Here is a 13,081-nt window from a genome sequence, read left to right as displayed (position 1 = left end):
AATGATCTCGCGGCACCCCTGGACTGCCGTCGCGGCACCCCAGGCTGCCCCGTCACCCACTTTGAAAACCCCTGGTGTACTGTATACGCACGCACGCACACACACACACATCACTGTATAAACCACTGTTTCCCAAGCACTGGGTCCCCCCATGACATTTCTTTCCCAGTATTTTCATGAAGAAATCAAAGAAAAATCTAAGAAATGACATAAATTATATATAAACCACGAGCGATAATTTAACCCAGAGAGTGCGCAAATGGAGCCAACATTTGGTTGCACTTGCACACTCTCGGGGGGTTAGATTAACACAGTGGGTTCTATTTTGATTGTCTTAAGTACCAGCTCTTATGCCTTAACTTAAAGGCCTGTCCATACTGTCTCCGACCATCGAACCTTTCGTCGGAGAGTTCAGACTTTCCGACGTGCAGCTTTCCGAACTCTAATTCGGGGTAATGCTTTTCAGAAGATGTGAGTAACGTCATTTTGTAGTTGAACCGGACCTTTCTGAAGAAAGGTTTGGTGGTCGGAGGCAGTATGGACATGCCTTTAAGTTAAGGCATAAGAGGGGAACTGCCCATAAGTCCGAAGGTTCATTAGTCCAAATTTAGTTAGGGTTACTGAGGTTAGGGTTAGGCATAGTATTCTTAACAAATTCGGACTAATGAACCTTCGGACCTGGTACTTAACTCATTCATAGCCAAGCCACGAGTTTCCCGAGTTATTTCAGTACCCCCAGACTGCAACAGCCCGAGTTTCCCCGAGTTGGCAGCCATTTTGAAGAAGAAAAAAAATCCAAAAATGCCTAAAATGTATTAGGCATGATCGCAATCGCGAAATTGCATGTTTAGCCCCATAACAAAAACATCTTTCAAAATGGCAGCCATGTTTGTTTGTTTTGTTTGACTTTGAAGGCTTCTATCTCATGAATGCCTGAACAGATTTCCAAGTGGATTTTTTTGTTTGAAAGCTGTGAAAAAGTACTACACATATGGTGCATGATCTAGGCATGGGCGTGCACGATCTGTGCACTAAAAATTGATCTGTGCACTAGAAGTTTAGGAACGTGGCAGTGAGGAACTCGGGGGCCATTTTGAAAAAGCAGTGAATGAGTTAAGACAATTAAAATACAGCCCTGAGAGTTTGACTGTGTGATCTGTTCTGAAATACTTTCATTGTATTTGCATGCATGGCTAGCAGCAGTTGGCAAGCTAACACGCCATAGGGTTTAACACATTCAAACTTCTAAATCAGTAGCCGCGGACCCCGAAATGTATATGTAGTTGGCCGCGCAACCCCCATGTGAGAATTTTTCATCATGCCAGGGTCCCCCAGAAGAGTGGTTTAACACCTACAAGGTAACAAAAAGAAAAATGGGTAACAGTAACACAGACCATTTATACCATTTCAAACAGGTTTGAATGAATTCCGCACAGTGTCTTTCCCTCAGTGTATCACGATCATTCTATACCTATCTCTCAACGATATCACCACATAACTCCCCTTACCCTTCTCCTGCCCGCACCCCTGGCTCCCACGGCTATACATGACTCCTCCTCCGCACGTTTGTTGTTGTTTTGTGTTTTTTTATTTCTCTCTCTCTTTTCTCCTCTGCTGGGTTCATAGACGGCAAACCAAGAGACACGATCAATAGAAGGGGCTGTTGCTTCAAGGATGTCTTGTCTTTCCAGGAAGTTACTTCTTGCTGCTGCTGGGGGTGGGCTGATCAATGACCATAGAGACTGACTGAGACGGACTCATTCATTCACAGAGAGAGAGAGAGAGAGAGGGGGAGGAGAGAAGTGAAAGTGAGCGACAGAGTGACACAGACACTGAAAGGAAAATATAATGCAAGAAAGAAGGATGTGTGAGAGAGAAAGAGAAGTGAGGGTAGATCTGATTGAAGTATGAGAGAGACTGAGAAAGCAAGAGAGTGATGGCAAGAGGGTGGGGGGGGCAGCTGGAAAGGCAGGGTGGGATGGAGGGATGACGCAGACGGATGAAGCAAGAAGGAGAGACGGACGGAGAGACAGTGGTGTAAAGTAACTAAATAGATTTACTTAATTACTCTACTTAAGAACAGTATTGAGGTATTTTTACTTTACTTGAGTATTTCCAATTTCCAGTACTTTTACTTCCAACTCCACTACATCTCAGATCCAAAAATTGTACTTTCACTCCACTACATTTATTTGAAAACTTGAGTTACTAGTTACTTTGCAGATGTAAATTATTATTATAAAACATACATTAATCCACTTTAGCCCTATGTTATACCTAGGCTATATGAAGATCTACAAGCTCACAGCGCGTCGCATCACAATGCGTTGTGAGCTTGTAGATCAGCTATTTTCAAACATTTTGTACTTTTACTTTTGGTACTTTAAGTACATTTTGATGCCAATACTTTTGTACTTTTACTCAAGTAAATTTCTAATTCTGGACTTGTACTAACAGAGTACAATCTACATTGCAGTATTGATACTTTTAAACCACTGCGGAGAGATTTTTTTTTAACAACTTGTTTATTCATAAGAGCCTTTGCTACATTTGTTCTTTCAAACAATCAATCACAAACTACAATTGATAACGCCACAAAACTAGTATTTAGAGCAACACATCGACAAAAGTTATTCCCATATCTTATAGAGAATAAAGTAAGCCTTCATAGTCCTACTGTATTCTTTTAACAAATCCAAGTCCCCCATTTTTTCAGTGTTTATATTCAAACAATACCTGTGCTCTAACTAAATTCTAAAGGAGTGAGAGAAAGTGAGTGAGAGAGAGAGAGACAGAGAGAGAGAGAGAGATAAGGGGAGAAGGCATAGCGACGAAGACTGGGACAGAGTCAGAGGTGTCTGTGTGCATTTAATAGGGATTCCGTTTAAGTTTTATTTACACTGGTTTTAATTGCAGTAATGCCCACGTATGTGCATGCATTTAATAGTGGTTTCATATACAGTAAGTTGTACTTACACTATTGTAATTACAGTGATACCCATGCATTTCAGACTGTACCGACTGCTATGGGTGACAATAAAAGCTGAACTTGGGCGATCCGATGGCATTGCACAATCAGTTACCATGGCAACCCGCCGTCCCATCTCCCCTCTCATTATGGCACGCAAGCAATGTTGCCAGAGTTTTGCTAGGAAAACAAGCCTGAAAGAAGCGCCTAGGCAAGCTAGATGAGACCTTTAAACCTACACCAACCAGCTCACCGGGAGCAACTAGGGGTTCAGTGTCTTGCCCAAGGACACTTCGACATGTAGACAGGAGGAGCCGGGATTTGAACCGCCGACCCATGGGTCATTGGCCAACCTGCTCTACCTCTTGAGCTACAGCCGCCCCAACAAAGAAAAGCCATCACTAATATTTACTAGCGACTGTACAGAAAAACAAGCCCAAAAGTCGCGTATAACAAGCAGACATGGCAATACTGCTTGCAAGGTAAATGACAGAGTGGCGGCCCCTGCTCTCACCTCAGGCAGAGGCTGCTCCACATGGTTGTGTGGTGTATAATTCACTAGGCTGTAAAATGACCATGTATTAATTCACCCTGCTAAAGGTCTGTCATTCCCTTAATAACAGCTACAAGCGCTACGGCTCGTGGCGATACACGCCCATGCAGGGGTGTCGCACCAAATTCTGGGCCCTGGGTACAAGGATTCACTGCGGGCCCCCCATGAATGTTCTTCATAGGGGGAGGGGGTTGAACCTATTTAGACTGGGAACGCATTATTACGCATTATGTTGTGCTTCGTTTAAATTTGTCTTAGAATATTTCAAATCCTTCTAAATGTTTCTATGTCAGTGGTGCTCAAACTTTTTCATGTGAAGGACCCCCATAATGATATGTATTTGGCCACGGAACCCCATCTCAAAATATTTAGCTCCAGGGACCCCCCAGAAGCAAAATTTTAGTTACAAATGTTAGCTTAAAAAAAGACTTGCACACATTTTCACGACTTTTAAAAAAATAGCAGATCTACGAGCTCGCAGCACGCGCTGTGAGCTTGTATATTATCTGCTATTTTTCAATAGCTAAAGTATAAAATAATGAAGGCCCCTCCAACTTGGGCCCTGGTAACTCTAGTCCCACTTTCCTCCCCCTTGTGACACCCCTGGACACGCCCCTCAGGATAGACATACAGGGTTCCCACACATTTTAAACAATGAATTCTCAAACCTTTTCCATAACTTTTCCAAAGTATTTCACCCGATTTCCAAGCCTACAGCAATCATAAGATGCAATGATGAGACTCTTAACCCATTTAGGCCTAGAATTATTGAATGCTTTAACCAGTGAAAAATAGCAGATATACAAGCTCACAGCGCGGCACCGAGTGTCGCGCTGCAAACTTGTAGATCTGCTATTTTTGAAAAAGTCGTGAAAATGTGTACAAATCTTTGAATATTTTCAAAGCGAACGTTTGTAAGTTTTGATTCTGGGGGGTCCCTGGAACTAAATAGTTTGAGATGGGGGTCCGTGGCCAAATAAATATAATTTTGGGGGTCCTTCACATGAAAAGGTTTGAGCACCACTGACATAGTAGTCTCTGAAGAAAAGACTAACTGAGCTCCAGTTAAGTGAAAAGGACCTTTTCTTTGACGATGGCTATAGCCAGGTTGCTGACATAGAAACATAGGTTTTTCCAAAAATCTTAGAAGGATTCAAAAGACACTTATAGAATTGGGTCAAAATTCTAATTTTCATGATTTTTCAAATATAGCAGATCTACAAGCTCGCAGCGCTGTGAGCTTGTATATCTGCTATTTTTCAATAGTTAAAGCATAAAATAATGATACACAATAATGTGTACCCGTTCTGAATGGGTTTTAAACAATGATTCTCAAAACTTTTTCATTACTTTTCCAAAGTATTTTACGCGATTTCCAAGTCTATAACAATCATAAGATGCAATGATGACATGAGACTCTTAAACCAGAAGAAAAGACTTGAGGTGTTGTGTGATATCTACAAGCTAACAACATATCACGTTCTGTAGCACTGCATTTTACCATGTTACATCATTCACATAAATGTTGGACAAAAAAAAATATTTTGTTGCGGTCGAGAAATCTCAACTTTTCCTCTCCACCTTTTTTCTTCTTCATAAACGAATGCCCTACTTGATCATATTACAGCGTCACACAAAAGCATCAAAAGTAGTAGATCCACAAGCGACGCATTTAGAGATTGTGGATCTGCTACTTTTGCAATTTTTCCAAAACATTTGAACATTCCAAATCTTATCCAGGCCTGGAAAACAGTTTTTCTAATTTCCAAATATTTCCAGGAATTTCATGACCACAGGAACCCTGGACATTCAGCAAACATGCGCCGTGGCGTGGGACTCCCATCTCACGCTGCCTCCCACTCTCTCTCTCTCTCTCTCTCTCTCTATTGCTTTGAGCTTCTGTCTTTCTGTCTCCGTCCATCTCTCCATCGGCCACTTAAGACCTGAGGCACAAACCTTTTTCGTAATTTGAAATTATTGGACACTTGTTTCAAGATTTCTCAAAAAGAAATGTAAAAAAAAAATGGCAGATATGCAAAGCTCGCGGCACGTCTACTTCGCTTTATATCTGCAAATGTTTTGAATACCCAATGCAAAAATCTAAAATGACACAAGTGCGTTCCCGGTTTTAAAGGGTTAAACAAACATTTATGAACAGTTCCACGTGGCATCTTAACAAACCTTTGAGTCTAAAACGCATGGCATATTTTGGTATCAGTAATCAGTAAGTAATTTCTTTATTTTCTATTCAAGTTATTTGTCATATCTGCCCTGTGCAATTTAGTTTTGCACTAAATTGACAATAAACTACATCGCAATTATTTGTTTGTATGACAATTAATGGCCAAGTGAGATCTCATGATCGTGACGCCCTTAGTGCTTGATGTCATCCCTTAGAGCAGTCAATTCATATCATGGTCCATTATTTATTCTGCATTTGAGCCTATCATACCCAAAACTAAAAAACATGTCAAGCGTCCGCATTCCTGACAGTAGGAACACCACATTCACACCGATTTAGCCGCAAGGACTGCATTTCTTTGTAATATAGGGTTTTGTTCCGACATAGACATTACCTTACCTGTCAGTTCATTTTACAACTTATTGCTATGGACTGGCAAAAGTATTTTGTACTAATAAACTAATAAATAAGTCAATCAATACAAGGCTTGAACATTCATTTGAAAACACAACAAACCTAGTAAAGTATCATGCATAGTGATGCGTAACTACCACAGGTCTACTCTAGAAACGGAGGGGAAGAGAGACGTCTTCCGTTTGGTCCGTTCTTTCTCCCTGTCCGTACTTCTCTGTATGATTACGTACACCACTCAACTGAACGTACACAAAATCAAACGTAAGGAAGTTTAAAAAGGCCTTAATGGCTTGAGGGCCAGCCATGTGCATGCATCTGTGAGAGTGTACACAGGTAGCTACACAGAGTTTGGGTGCATGTATGTACTTGATTGGGCTGCTGCTTTCAGGGGGCTCCTATATGGGCTGTGGAATGTCAAGCATTTCACCACGAGGGGCGGCTCACAAGCAACACACACTACACACACACACACATAAACACATTCCTTCGCACACACGCAAACACGTGCACGTTCATACACACACACAACAAGCATGTGCAAACATCACACACACGCACACTCACAGGATGCGATGTGTCAGAGGGGATTAAAGGAATTGGGGTTTTAGAGTCACAGGAGGAAGTTCCCCTCTCGTACAGTCATCTAACACACACACACACACACCACCCCACTGACAGACAGACCCACACACACACACACACACACACAGATAGAAAGACACACACCAACCCTCACCCTCACACACACACACACACACACACACACACACACACACACACACACACACACACACACACACACACTGAGAAAGACTAAGAAGAAACAGTCATTATACAGTATATCAGGTCGCATCAGACTAATAAATTGCACCGAAACAAATGTGATGTAATTTACATGTAGCCTAAAGCCCCGAGAGTCCACTGATGTTTAAATGTTCGGGTTGGGGGTAAGACAGGTAGTGTATGCCAGTGGTTCCCAACCTTTTCAGGCTGTGACCCCCGAGTTGAGGAATTTTGTATAACACGGTTCTATTGTGAAAATAGCAGATCTACATGCTCACAACGCCTCACAACGTAGATCGGCTATTTTCACAATGTATACCTCTCTAATATTTGACAATTTGGCCCATGTTTAATTTGTCATTTCAGAGGTATTAACAAAATCAATAACCAAAGACAATGCATAGCTATTTTTTCCAGGACCTTCCAGGACCCTTGATAAATTCCAAAACATTTCCAGTACTGGAAAAATATGTTTCTAATTTCAAAATATTTCCATGAATTTCATGACCGTGGGAACCCTGACACACACACCCCTTTAGATCACAAATTGCTGTCAAGGTGCATTTGATAACCCCCAAATGCTCCAGGTGGTGATCATATCCTGCATTACCTTCTACTAGACAGTTTGGCAGCGGCCTACTACTGTGTGGATTTTTTATATTTTATATTTTAAAACATTTTGTAAATGTTTTGTCATATTTTGTCATATTTTGTCATATTTATTTAATTAAAAACAATTTTTTGGGGGGCGATACCACGATACCGTCTGTAAAGCGTGATTTATTACCGCGTTAACAAAAAACCCATACCGCTCACAAAATCATGGCATGATATGGCTTCACGCCATGTGTGGCAGCTGCCAATTACAGCATTATAGAGACAGAAAAATACTTTTTGCCTCCCTTTTGGGCATCCCAAGTTTTTGAAACCCTCCAACAACCAGTCTGTGGGTATGTCCTCGGCTGCCAAATATAAAAACAAATGGTCTGCTCCGCACCTATAGCCCAGCTCTGAGATGGTATGTAGAAGTGGTCGGTTTTTAATGACCGTGGTCATAAAAGCTTGCTCTAGGCTAGGGTCAAAGGTGCAGGCTAACTAGCACAGACTCTACTTTTCTGGTCTATCCATTGACCACAAAAACGTCTGATGTATTGGCTGTCAAAGATGTAAAGATGTCAGGGTTATCACAGAGATGAAATGACACAGGAATGTTTGTACTCACTGAGGATGCACACACTAGGGCATTCACGAATAGTGATTTTTAGTATTCGAATTATTCGACCTCAAAGTATTAGAACAGTCGAATATTCGACAGGACTCACCAAACTGTCAAATATTAACTCATTGAGTGCCTATCCCGAATTAGTTCGGGATATATTATCGCATCCCAGAGTGCCTATCCCGAACTAGTTCGGGATATAAAAAAAAAAAAAAATTGAATTTTTTTTTTTTGAATTTTTTTTTTTGGACCCCATCAAATCTAGTGAACATGATTTCAATCGCGATTTTGCATGTTCCACCCCCATACAACCCCATCTAACATACAGGGCAGCCATGTTTGTTTACATAACATGTAAAACATAATGGCGATTATCTCAAGAATGCCTGAACGGATTTCCAATCGGATTTTTTTGTTTGAAAGCTGTGAACAAACTGCACAAATCCACTCCAATGCAATCCAGGATTGCATTGGATTTTTTAGAGCTCATTCTTCTCTGTTTTTTTCCCATGCATGAGGTGTGCAAGGTTTAATCATGGCTAAGTTGACGAAAATAAGGCTTCTAAAATGCTTGGTAGCCAATAGCTAACTTCAAGCTAACTTCATCCTCTTCCTGTACATGCACAAAGGAAAGTGTTCAGGCAAGTCATGGCTGCAGGGCTTCTGCATATACCAGCATATCTCTATGGGATTTTCTATGGCCACTGGGCGCCCTCTAGTGGTGAAAGGGGTGGCACTAAATGAGTTAAGTAAGCACGAGGCGAACATTGTGAAATCTGCTATTTTCACAATATTTATCTGCGGAACCGAGTCTCATTAAATGTAATACCTACAATTCCAAGTGCTTGTCAGGGTGGGGGTCCCCAGTTCAAATATGTTTATTTTGGGGGTCCCGGCCTAAAAAGGTTTGAGAACCCCTGGTATAGAGCATTTACAAATTCATCCACCAGGGGCATTGACAACTCATTCTTATGACTTCCTATCTAGCCAAGCTTTATAAACTATATCTTTTTTAAAGAGAAAACAATACAAAAATAATTGAAATAACCGGATATTCGACTTCGGTGAACAACGTCAAATAGTGACTTTGATATTTGAATATTCGAATATTTGGTGAATGCCCTAGCGTGCACACACACACACACACACACACACACACACACACACACACACACACACACACACACACACACACACACACACACACACACACACACACACACACACACACACACACACACACACACACACACACACACACACACACACACACACACACACACAGAGAGTTACTCACGCTGACTTTGAAGGCCTGGAGGGTGTTGTCCAGCAGCAGTATGTTGCACACCACCTGCGTGTGCTGCCTGTCCCGCTCCAGCTCCGTTGCCCGCACATTGTAGGATCTGCCGGCAGGCAAGCGGAAGCGCGCGCTCATCACGCTCCTACCAGGGTCTGAGAGAGAGAGAGAGAGAGAGAGAGAACATTGGTTTGAATTTAGGAGCACATGAACGAACACATTTTACACCACTGTTTCCCAAACAGTGGGCCACGACTCGAGTCACGACTCAAGTAAAAAATCCCATTTTCTTTTCCTACATTTAAAAAATATATCCACCTGTTTCTGCAAGAGTTTACTGTAGAATTATGTGTGGGACACTTCGGGAGAACAGCTGACATGCAAGCTCACGTCGCGTTGAGCTTGTAGATCACACTGGGCTGCGACGCCGGAAATGCCGCTCGCCTTCTGCGCAATGCACGATGGGACGTTGGAAACTTGTGGTGTGTATATATATATATATATATATATATATATATATATATATATATATATATATATATATATATATATATATATATATTTCAAAAGATATATATATTTTTTATACATTAAAAAAACACATTTTAGACATTTTAAAACAAACAAACAAATCTAAGAAATTCCATAAATGAAAATAATAAGTAAGAAGCAGTGAAAATAGCCGATCTACTAGCTATACTATTTTTTTCACTCTCTACCGCGCAACGCGTTGTGAGCTTGTAGATCTGCTATTTTTTGGAAAATGTTCCGCCCCAGGATAATGGATTTTGATTATCGTGATAATATCATAAATCGCGATTTCTTTGGTCACAATAATCGTGATATGACATTTTCATACCGTCCCATCCCTAGTATACAGCCTATATAAATGGGGTTCTAGGCACGAAAGAGTTTGAGAACCGCTGTTCTATGTACAAAGATCAATAGCCTGCCTACATTTGGATAGCGCTCTCTCTCTGCATCTCCCCCAGCCTATTGCTATCTCTCTGCCTCTCCCCACACACAAACACAGCAAGACAAGCCTGTACAAGCACAGGACAGCAGCGACGACTCATTGCTTCACGTGAAAAGAATGCCAATAAGCAGGTAGCAGGTTCCCTATACCAGTGATACTCAACATTTTTCATTTCAACAACTGCCAGTTTTGACATGCATTAGGCCAAGGGTTTCAAAACCTTTCAGGCCCGCGACCCAGGACAACAATCATATTTGAACATATTCGAATAATCGTGACAGCCCTACTCCCATACACCACGATATCGATATCATCAATATATTGCAGTAGCCATACGCCCCCCCCCCCAACAACGCTTCAAAAAAGCAATACCACAAGTCAAGTAATCTGCCTGTTCCGAGTAGTGTCAGACCGATATCAGGTAACCGATAGGCAGTTGGACATACTATACATGTCTCTATACATGTCTCTGTGTCACTCTTTTTCTCAGATACCTTGACTGACGAGAAAAAAAAAGTTAAGTGTTTAATAAAGACATTGGTTTAAGAAAGCAGCTGTCTGTAGTACTACTGTCACTGTACCTTTGCATAATCCTATTGTGGCAAAATCTTTGCACAATCCACTCAGAAAAAGGCCTGTTTTCATTATGCATACATATATCGGTTGCAAATCGGTTATCGGTGACTGTCCCTTCTCTCGAATCGGTTATCGTATCGGACACAAAAAAAGCCTATCGGTCGGACACTAGTTCCGAGGCGTTCTAATCAGGCACGTGCTCCAAACGGGCTGCGCTACTGGTACACATGGAATGTGCTCCCGTTGGAATAAACAACGCCTCCTCAAAACTGAGGTGACAAGGGCACCGCTTTGTACTGTATGTACGGCTAAGTGGAGTCAGAGAGCACTTGTGCTGCTGTGATGACAACATTTCTTTAAATCCCCGCTCGCGGCCAAATAAATGGTTGCCTTGCGCCCCATGGAAGGCATGTCTCCGTGAAAGCGCATGTACTGTGTACACCTGAGGCCTTGGACTGAATCCCAGCCTCCACAAAAAGCCTTTGTGTCCTTCATCTCCATAGATCAGTGGGTCTCAACCCGGTGGTCCGGGGGCGACCACCAGTGATCCTAGATGTGGTCCCCAGCTAAATGCCAAAGTGTAAAGGTCCTTGCATGTTTTTTCAGCCGAATATCGGAGCAAATATTCGGAGCAAGTAACAGGAAAAAAACGACCTCATGTTGTGTCCTGACGTTTTCACACTGCTGTGCTGCCGTGTACACTCTCAAGTCGTGGTGGTCCTTGAAATTAAATTGTTTGAGAACCACAGATCTACGAATACTTAGAAATCCCATTAATATTTGATAGGTGCAGCTGCAAGTTAATAAAATTATGTAAGAGACAAGAGTAACAATAGTGTGGCATCAATTGAGAACTGAAACACAAACATATTAGAGTGGCATACTCGCAGATACCAGCATTTAGTCAATTGTTAGCTTTTCCGATACCGATTTCAGTGTTATGCTCTACTCTACTGCAAAATGTCGATTTTTACAAATTTGCAGTTGCGTGCTGCCATGATCTAAAAAACAGTCTCTCCTGTATTTCTTTTGATTCATAGTACAGTTGTGCTATAAAAGATAATGATGCCAACTAAGGCCATGACCTCCTGATGGCCTGTCATCTGCTGTATTCACATAGAGAGAGTGGTCAAGCAGGTGCTCAATGGAGAAAAAAGGAGGAGAGGGCGTAAAACCAAGGCACATACGGTACATCATGTTTCAACCATCACTGGTTTTCATCGGGGCAAGCATATTATGAACACGAATCATGATTAAAGTACCATGGTAAAAATGTACGCCTAGGGATGGGACAATTTCATATCACGATTATTGTGACAAAAGAAATCGCGATTACGATATTATCACAATAATCAAAATCCGTTATCCTGGGGCGGAACATTTGCCAAAAAATAGCAGATATACAAGCTCACAACGCGTCACAACGTGACGCGTTGTGAGCTTGTAGATCGGCTATTTTTTGGCAAAGACATTTGATAGAGAGTGAAAAAATGACTGTATCAAGTACGTATATTATAAGTACCTTTTACCAATTATAGAGGGTTTAAGTGGTACCGGGTATGCAGCTTAGCAAATAAAAGGTGAATTGATCCCAGTGCATGACGGAGCACGATATCACGATAAATTAAATCTCTACTATACGATTAACGTGAGTGTTTTTTAATCACGATAAACGATAATATCGTGTATGGTCCCATCCCTATTTACGCCCTCTCCTGTGTTATCTTTTGAGGATCTTTTCCTCTCTTGCCGTGTTTACATTTACGTTTAGCTCTGTATGCTGTGGATGCTGCGTACCGTACTGTAGGTACGTGCATGATGTGTGTACACACACATGCACGGAAGTGTGATCGAGCACGCGGTGTACAGCACACATATCCCAGTGGACAAGCCGTGTGTGTGTGTGCATATGGACATCTCTGCATGTCCCGGCGACTTGTCATTACACATCATCACAAACTCCTACGGCCACTGGCAGATGGTGAATGCACTGTGAGGGTGTGTGTGTTTGTGTGTGTGTGTGTGTGTGTGTGTGTGTGTGTGTGTGTGTGTGCGCGTGCGTGCGTGCGTGCGTGTCTTCATGCTTGAAGTAGCCCTTTGGGGTCCCACAGTG

The 13,081-nt window shown here is 41.9% G+C and overlaps 1 protein-coding gene across 1 annotated transcript in view; it reads right to left on the bottom strand.

The window, feature by feature from the left end:
* ptpn4a (protein tyrosine phosphatase non-receptor type 4a) overlaps positions 1-13,081 on the bottom strand; it is a gene marked incomplete at its 3' end in the record, with an annotated part of 142,647 nt that overhangs the window by 74,429 nt on the left and 55,137 nt on the right. The window contains exon 2 of the mRNA XM_080752885.1: positions 9,417-9,571. Within this exon, the coding sequence (XP_080609011.1) occupies positions 9,417-9,554 (138 nt within the window). The 5' untranslated portion in view covers positions 9,555-9,571. The remainder of the gene's footprint in view (positions 1-9,416; positions 9,572-13,081) is intronic.

This window comes from Nannobrachium achirus (genome assembly GCF_963921795.1).
Source record: "Nannobrachium achirus genome assembly, chromosome: 22".
Classification (NCBI taxonomy): Eukaryota; Metazoa; Chordata; class Actinopteri; order Myctophiformes; family Myctophidae; genus Nannobrachium; species Nannobrachium achirus.
Note: the sequence above shows the minus strand (reverse complement) of the source record. Positions and strands in the feature narration are given on the sequence as shown.